Raw genomic sequence first — 8,587 nt, forward strand, 5'->3', positions numbered from 1 at the left:
GGGGCCTAATGACATGGTGCAAGGTAAGTGTGTGTGTAATGTATGTGTGACTTGTGTGTATACATGTAGGTGTGTGTATGTGTAAGGTATGTGTGACATATGTATGTGTGTGTGTATATATATGTATGTGTGTGTATATATGTGTGTGTATATCTATATATGTGTGCATGTGTATATGTATAAGCACATTCGCAGAACGGGGTCCTGAGCACACGCAGATTACCAATAATACTGAATCAGCCTCTATGAGTGTTATTTTTTCCCTGTGGGGGGCCCCATTGTTTGGTTATTTTTCTTTCCTGTGGAGGCCAAAGTGTTTAATTTGTATCCTGTGTGAGTCAATGTGTTTTGTTTTGTTTTCTGTGGAGGCCAGTGTGTGTGTGTTTTTTTTTCCTTGTGGGGGCCAATGTGTTTAATTTTTTTCCTGTGGTGGCTAATCTATGGGGGCCAGTGTGTGTGTTTTTTTCTTCTGTGGAGGCCAATCTGTGTTTTTCTTTCTGTGGAGGCCAATGTGTGTGTTTTTCTTCCTGTGGAAGCCAATGTGTGTGTTTTTCTTTCTGTGGAGGCCAATGTGTGTGTTTTTCTTCCTGTGGAGGCCAATGTGTGTGTTTTTCTTCCTGTAGAGGCCAATGTGTGTGTTTTTCTTTCTGTGGAGGCCAATGTGTGTGTTTTTCTTTCTGTGGAGGCCAATGTGTGTGTTTTTCTTCCTGTGGAAGCCAATGTGTGTGTTTTTCTTTCTGTGGAGGCCAATGTGTGTGTTTTTCTTCCTGTGGAGGCCAATGTGTGTGTTTTTCTTCCTGTAGAGGCCAATGTGTGTGTTTTTCTTTCTGTGGAGGCCAATGTGTGTGTTTTTCTTTCTGTGGAGGCCAATGTGTGTGTTTTTCTTCCTGTGGAGGCCAATGTGTGTGTTTTTCTTTCTGTGGAGGCCAATGTGTGTGTTTTTCTTCCTGTGGAGGCCAATGCGTGTGTTTTTCTTCCTGTGGAGGCCAATGTCTGTGTTTTTCTTTCTGTGGAGGCCAATGTGTGTGTTTTTCTTCCTGTGGAAGTCAATGTGTGTGTTTTTCTTTCTGTGGAGGCCAATGTGTGTGTTTTTAAATATTAATAATAAAAATAATAATAAACTTATTATTTATGAATATAGTTGGATTGGGGTGATCCAAAATTTCTTGCACAAGGTGTTTCCAGACCAACATAGGGTCTGATTCCTGAGTTGTACACTATGCTGATGTTGTGTGCAATTGTGCGATTATCGGCCGTCTGAGCATGCGTCTGAGCACATATGTCAAGGTACATTACCGAAGTCGATTGCAGCAAGTATTTGTGACTGACAGTCAGGGAATATTTGGGGGTGGTAACAGGGAATGTCAGCTAAAAACGCAGACATGTCGCGACCCTTTTGTAGGCGTCACATCCTCCATCTGTGATCACGTACACAGTAAACATGTCTCCAGAATCTCATATCTGGCGACCATTCTGCGTGAGAATAGAGTTACTCAGGACTGGCTCTTTGTAATCGGATCCTTGCATTTGCAAAGATGCCAGTAGATGTCTCAATACATATCCCATTCCCAGCGGCTGCGACATTTGCATATTTTCGAATATCAGTTGCGTATGGGATCACAGCTGCAGTGACAATTATATACAATTCTGAATCAGGCCCATATTGCATGTCTGAAACCATATATAGCAAGTTTATGTTTGTAAATATGCCATTATCGATATTGATGGTTCAACAAACAGATTCATACAGAACAAGAAAAAAGGGTGAAGAGAGAATCTTGTACCACAATGATCAGCTGTTTGTAAGTACTACTAACTAAACATAGTTAGTAGTATAGTTTAGTATAATGAATTGGGGGCATTTTTATCACAATCCACATTTTTAAAGTGGATGTGATAAATATTTTTTGCGTAAATTCGCAACATGAGAATTAATATTTTTCACGCAAATGTAATATTTGTCTCCTATAAGAGCCCATCCTGACGAAGAGCTGAGAGCATAAAGCCATCACGCTACTTCCTCATTCAAGTCTTCAGTGCACAGTGTGCACGCTCAGCCGTCGGCCGGCGCATGCGTCACTGGAGGCCGATGGGGGAGAGACTACCGGATAACGCCAGCTGGAGATGGCGTACCTATCGGGGACAAGCTTGGTAAATTCAGCAGCACAGCAGCCCCCATAAAAACTTATGGAGGCTGCTTTTGGGAACGAAAATGGAGCCAAGTCACCTATCGAAGATATCTGCTACAATCCCTCCATAGTATTAATGGGGGATCCTTAATATTTGTGTGTATCCTGCAAATATTTAATGATAAATAAGCCCCTTAGAAATAGTTCCAAATGGCAGCAACTCCTAATTGGGTACAGTAAATGAGTATGAGTATATATTTTTAATACCTGATGACATTTTTCGAATTTTGACCTTTTACGCAAACTTACAGTACAGAGTAATAACTCGTCTAATAAAGGGTACTAAGTGTAATCTAACTTCTCAATCTTTCAAGACTCACAAACAAATATATATCAATTCTCTACAGCACACTTACCTTTTGGGGGATAGTTGCACCCGAATGGGACTGGATAAAAAATGAAGAAGCAGAAGAAATACGATAACATTGGCAGAAATATAGAAAAATACTTTTAAACGGCAAAACCTCATTGTTTCGATCTGGAAATGGGACCTGTGGTGCAGAATAGCTCCTGGTATTCTGTAGGGGACAGCACCTGCACCTGGTTTTCATGTAGAGTTCATGCAAGATACATCTTGCACTGTATGACATAAATGTCAGTCCTGGATGGTGGCTTGTTCCCACCAAAGTGTCCTCCTGTTTGCTCTCTTGGTACACCCTCAAATTAAATAGTCTTTTTTTCTGCTTGTTCAGGTACAGACTGCCTGCCAATAAAAGTTGTAGTGATAACACACTGATAGGAAGTGAGGGCAGCGCAGCCACCCAGTTGCTGGAGTAAAAGACAAATCTTCAGGACGTTCAGGATCATTAACCCACTGGTTGCCACACCTTGTTTACATGTACAGTATGTCATTTTCCAGGCTGCTGCTACTTAAACTCTCTATCATCCGATCACCCTGCACACTCATTCACAATCACCCATAGACTTATGTTAAAATAAAACGCAGACACAAAAGCTTGCCGTGAAAGAGGGTCAACTTTTTATTATATATAAGCCTTAATCTACTTGATTAACTATTTATTCATTTTATTAATCTTAATACTAATCATAATGGTGGCGGGGATGGGAACGGCATGTCAAACATAAAATATGCAAACATTATATAGAAAATAAAAAACTCAGGCCTGAACAGCGCGACAGAAAATTCTCACCTCCACGGGACCAACTGCCCCCCATCGCAAGGTCATAATCCTGAAACCTGACCCTGCAGGGACTACAACATGGGAAGCCACCCATGCAGCCGAGGAAGGCAGGACCCACTTGGATCAGTGGCGTCCCCAATCTCCCCAGCTCGCCCTCAGCCTCCCCAGCAGCATGGGTAACTCCCCAGGACCCCTAAAAATACTAACCCCAACATAAAACATTTGCAACCAAGCCAACAACCAGGACGAAGTCCGCAGCCGCCACCATTAACCAATTAAATAACTAAGCATCTAAACCCCTCAACGCACCTTCCAAATTCCTCACAAAAACCTCCAGACCCCCTCTCAACAAATGAACACCATCAGTCCTATACAAATGGAGCTCCGAGAATGTAATTCCCGGGTGACTCACCACCGCCCCACCTCTGTCTCTCACTGCCGTGCCCACCACCGCGTTGATACGTCTCCGAGACTCCTCCACAGCCCTCAGGTTCACAGCACCCCTCCAATGAACTCTAGACACTATGTCCGATCAAATGACCCTGCAAAAGGGCCACTTCTCCATCAAACTTAAAAGATGTCTCCTTATGGTCATACGGAGGTCCAAACATGACCTCATGGTCATATCGTTACCACCCAAGTGTACAATCAAAAACCTCAGGTAACCAAATCTAGCCACCGATTCCGACAAGAGAGCCTCCAACTGCTCCCACTTCAAACAACTCAGGCCAATCCACCTCACATTTATCAACTCGGGCAACTCCCGGGACCCTACCACAACCTCCGAAGAGGCCAACCAATAAATGTATGAGTGGCCAACCACCCATATGAAATTATCATCAAGTCGACAACCTGGCAGGAAAATGTGAAAGAAGAGGTTAATAACCGTTAAACTCACAAAATTAAATATGAACCAGCAGGCAATTAAATTATTAAGTTTAGATAGGGGAACCTAGCTAACCACTAAAGCCTATTTAATAAATAACTACTTACCCTAACCAACGGGAATGGGGGTATGGGCAGGGGGAATCCCAACTTTATGTGAATCAAAAACACAAAACCTCCGCCAGTTGGCAAAAGCCTTGGTTAACATCAGTGATAAAACAAAAATTCCTCAAGACCCTCACCGGAGTGGTGAGTAGCTAGTCCCCAAGTTGAGATGGGGAGCAATCCGAAAAATAATGCTCGAATGTGAGCACCACCCTTTGGATCACTCATGCACCTGAGTTCCGCCAATAAACAAGGCATCGCACTCATACACAGGTAACCAGTGCAACACACTGTGGGCCAGAAAAACAGGACACCGACCCAGGAAGCACGTGCAACATCACAAAAACTCCCAAAGCTAAACCACCTCATCAAAGAGGCGCACCCACACTAAAGGACAGAAAAAAAACCAAAGCCACTGCAAAAGCCACCGAAACCTGTCTGCGACTCCTGCAGCACTAAGATGCCCTTCCACATCCCTTGTCTATAAATAAGGTGAGCCCTGAAACATTGCACCCTGCCCCCTGAGTCCCAAACGCAACATAACATGCAAAGAAAAGGCAATGGTAGCTTATACCACAAACTTATCTGCGACAAATATATGCGTGATTAAAAGCAACGAAGGTCAAGAATCATTAAACATTACTCTTACCTCTGGTACCCCAGCTCAGAATGATCCGACTCCACGGCTCCCAAGACGCCAAAAGGGCATTCCCAATCTCCCCAGCTCACCCTCAGCCTCCCCACCCACATGGGTAACTCCCCAGGACCCCTAAAAATGCTAACTCCAACATAAAACGTTCGTAACCAGGCCACCCCCAATCAAGCTGACACCAAACAACGCTACCTAAGGGAGAGCGGGTGGGTCAAAATTCCAGAAAGAAAGAGATCTTCTCTAGGCCAACTTATCCATAAATCTCCACTGCACCTCCCTTACAGCCAGATACTAACCACCCATTGGCTCCAACCCAAACAACAATACCTCCCCTAACTACTTAACCCCTAATGATCCTGAATGTGCATGGTGACGGATCAGAGGTTTATGTTACTACTGACATATTAAATGTCCTCAGTATTCTTTCTTTTGAGAAGCCACCTATACATTACTTGCTATAACAGCTGCATATCATAAATAGTGATGTCTAATAGATAGAGATGTGCACAGACCCCCATGTTTTGGTTCTAGTTCTAATTCATCATCGTGTTTTGGTTTTGGGAAAACCACCCTCAAGTCTTTTGGTTCAGATTCGGTTTTGGATTTCTTAAAAAATTTATAAAAACTACCTAAACTTTATCCTGTTGACTCTCTAGTGTTATGCAAGGAGTGGAGTGTGGAGGAAGTTCAGGGGGCAATGTTGTCTCTACAGAATGATAAAGGCACCTGGTCCTGATGGGTTTACCATTATTTTTTACATTGATTTCAGTCGATTTTAGGACCAATTCTCACTTCACTATTCAATGATTCTACTAAAAATGCAGGATTTCCTGATGAAATGCTAGAGACTAGGATTATCACTATACAAAACCCAACAAGGATCCTATCACTTCTCAAAATTACCTGCCTATTGCTTTACTATATTCTGACATTAAAATATTTGCTACGGTGCTAGCTAAAAGACATTGGGGTCTATTTATCATGGATAAATGGCCCGGTAACCATGCGAAAATGCCAGTTTCCGCATATTTTAGTTACCGGCCATTTATCATCAGGGGTCCGTTAGGACCACCTGATATTCAGCAAACTCCAAAAACTGAAAGTGTTTGTGTGTGGAACCGGTGTCAGGTACAAGTCTGAATAATACCCTTTTTCCACCAAAATCCTGGGTCTGTCCTGGGATTATTTACTTGGTATTTTGCCAGGTCATACTAGGCTTTTACCCCATTTCCACTGCACCCGCGTCCTGGGTTTTTCCTTGGTCGCCTCCATTTCCATTGAACCTGGGTAAGCCCAACAAACCCTATGGATGCCATCAGGGGCAGATTGGGACTTTAAAGTGGCCCTGGAAAATATCCTGAAAGTGGCCCTATGGGAAACAGTGGGGCAAGGGGCATGGCCTCATGTGAAATGCCATGCCTGCAAGCCACTCCTTTTGTTTTCATCCTGCCAGGGCATTCCCACCACTCCGGCCGGGAATTGATGGATATGTCCCCAGCCCATTTCTCTAGTGAATAAACACAGTGAGCATTTGAATGAGTATTTTCTTACCTACGGTATATGATTTCTCTGCAGCAGGGAATCTCTAAAGAAATTGATCCTTCCTGGACAGGCAGTGTCTTGAGTCTGTATTCCCTATTTTTAGAGGTCACATAGTCTGGAAGCCGCCTGTTTGCATAGGAATAAAGTAGGGATGAGCGGGTTCGGATTTCTGAAATCCGAACCCCCCCCGAGCCGAGTCGTATCCGAGTCAGGCTCGACTTTTCCCACCTGACTCGGATCTGAAATCGAGGCAAAACGTCATCATCCCGCCTTCCGGATCTCGCGGGTTTTGAATTCTATAAAAGGTCCCCTCGTCTGCGCCATTTCTCACTCCTGCTGTGGACATTGAAGATGGAGGGTGGGAGCTAGGGCTGGCTGGGCTGTGTTGTGCTGCTGTTGTCCATAGGGGCTGTGTCCGCTCAGTCCATAAGGGCTGACTGGGCTGTATTGTGCTACTGTTGTCCATAGGGGCTGGCTGGGCTGTGTTGTGCTGCTGTCATAGGGGCTGGCTGGGCTGTGTTGTGCAGTCAGTTGTCCATAGGGGCTGTGTCCACTCCAAAGTCTATAGGGGCTGGATGGACTGTGTTGTGCAGTGTCCCATAAAGGCTGTAGTCCTAGAGGGGTGCTGTAGTGTTGTCCAGGGGGTGATCTGTGCTTCAGGGGTGCTTCCCCAAAGTGCACTCCAAAAAAAAATAAATGTTTTTTCTGTGTTTCTGAATTGTGCGTGCAGTAGCCGCACGTGCATCAACAAAGTAGCGCCAAGCGTGCACCTGTGTCATAAATCAAGGGCCAGCTGCCTTGACCATTAAAGGGTGCTGTAACCCCCAAAGTGCACTCCAAAAAAAAAAATAATTTTTTTTTGTGTTTGTGAATTGTATGCACAGTAGCCGCACATGTATCAACAAAGTAGCGTCAAGCGTGCGCCTGTGTCATAAGTAAAGGACCGGCTGGCTTGACCGTTATAGGGTGCTGTAACCCCCAAAGTGCATTCCAAACAAAATAAAAAATTATTTTCTGTGTTTGTGAATTGTGTGCACTGTGGCTGCACGTGCATCAACAAAGGAGCAGTGCCAAGCATGCGCCTGTGTCCCATAAGTAAAGGGCTGGCTGGCTCATCTCTTAAAGGGTGGTGTAAGCCCCCAAAGTGCACTCCAACAAAATAAAAAATTATTTTCTGTGTTTGTGAATTGTGTGCACTGTACGTGCATCCTTAAAGCAGCAGCGCCAAGCGTGCGTCTGTCTGTTAAAGGGTGGTGTAACCCCCAAAGTGCACTCCAACAAAAATAAAACATTTTCTTCTGTGTTTGTGAATTGTCTGCACTGTAATTGCATCCTCAAAGCAGCAGCACCAAGTGTGCGTCTGTCTGTTAAAGGGTGGTGTAACCCCCAAAGTGCACTCCAACAAAAATAAAACATTTTCTTCTGTGTTTGTGAATTGTCTGCCCTGTACGTGCATCCTCACAGCAGCAGCGCCAAGTGTGCGTCTGTCTGTTAAAGGGTGGTGTAACCCCCAAAGTGCACTCCAACAAAAATAAAACATTTTCTTCTGTGTTTGTGAATTGTCTTCACTGTACGTGCATCCTCAAAGCAGCAGCGCCAAGCATGCATCTGTCTATTAAAGGGTGGTGTAACCCTCAAAGTGCGCTCCACAAAAAATAAAAAAATATTTTTTTTCTGTCTGTGAATTGTGTGCACTGTAGCTGCACGTGCATCAACAAAGGAGCAGCGCCAAGCGTGTGCGCCTGTGTCCCATAAGTAAAGAGCCAGCTGGCTCATTTCTTAAAGGGTGGTGTAACCCACAAAGTGCACTAGTCTCCAACAAGAATAAAAAATAATTTTCTGTGTTTGTGTGCGCCTTAGCCGCACGTGTATATCAATATAACATAAATGGAGGACCAAGCTTTCTCCGAAAAAAATAAAATAGGGAAAGATCAAGAACCACTTCCTCCTAGTGCTGAAGCTGCTGCCACTAGTCATAACATAGACGATAACATGCCATCAACGTCGTCTGCCAAGGCCAATGCCCAATGTCATAGTAGAGGGCATATACAATCCTAAATGACAAAGTTAAG

At 44.1% G+C, this 8,587-nt stretch overlaps 1 protein-coding gene across 1 annotated transcript in view; it reads right to left on the bottom strand.

Annotated features, from left to right (window-relative positions):
* The window catches only part of ST6GALNAC1 (ST6 N-acetylgalactosaminide alpha-2,6-sialyltransferase 1), a 206,240-nt gene extending 203,292 nt beyond the window's left edge, over positions 1-2,948 (bottom strand). The window contains exon 1 of the mRNA XM_088458219.1: positions 2,546-2,948. Within this exon, the coding sequence (XP_088314345.1) occupies positions 2,546-2,658 (113 nt within the window). The 5' untranslated portion in view covers positions 2,659-2,948. The remainder of the gene's footprint in view (positions 1-2,545) is intronic.
* Between the last annotated feature and the right edge of the window lie 5,639 nt (positions 2,949-8,587).

This window comes from Taudactylus pleione, unplaced genomic scaffold, assembly GCF_031769625.1.
Source record: "Taudactylus pleione unplaced genomic scaffold, aTauple2 ptg000817l, whole genome shotgun sequence".
NCBI lineage: Eukaryota > Metazoa > Chordata > Amphibia > Anura > Myobatrachidae > Taudactylus > Taudactylus pleione.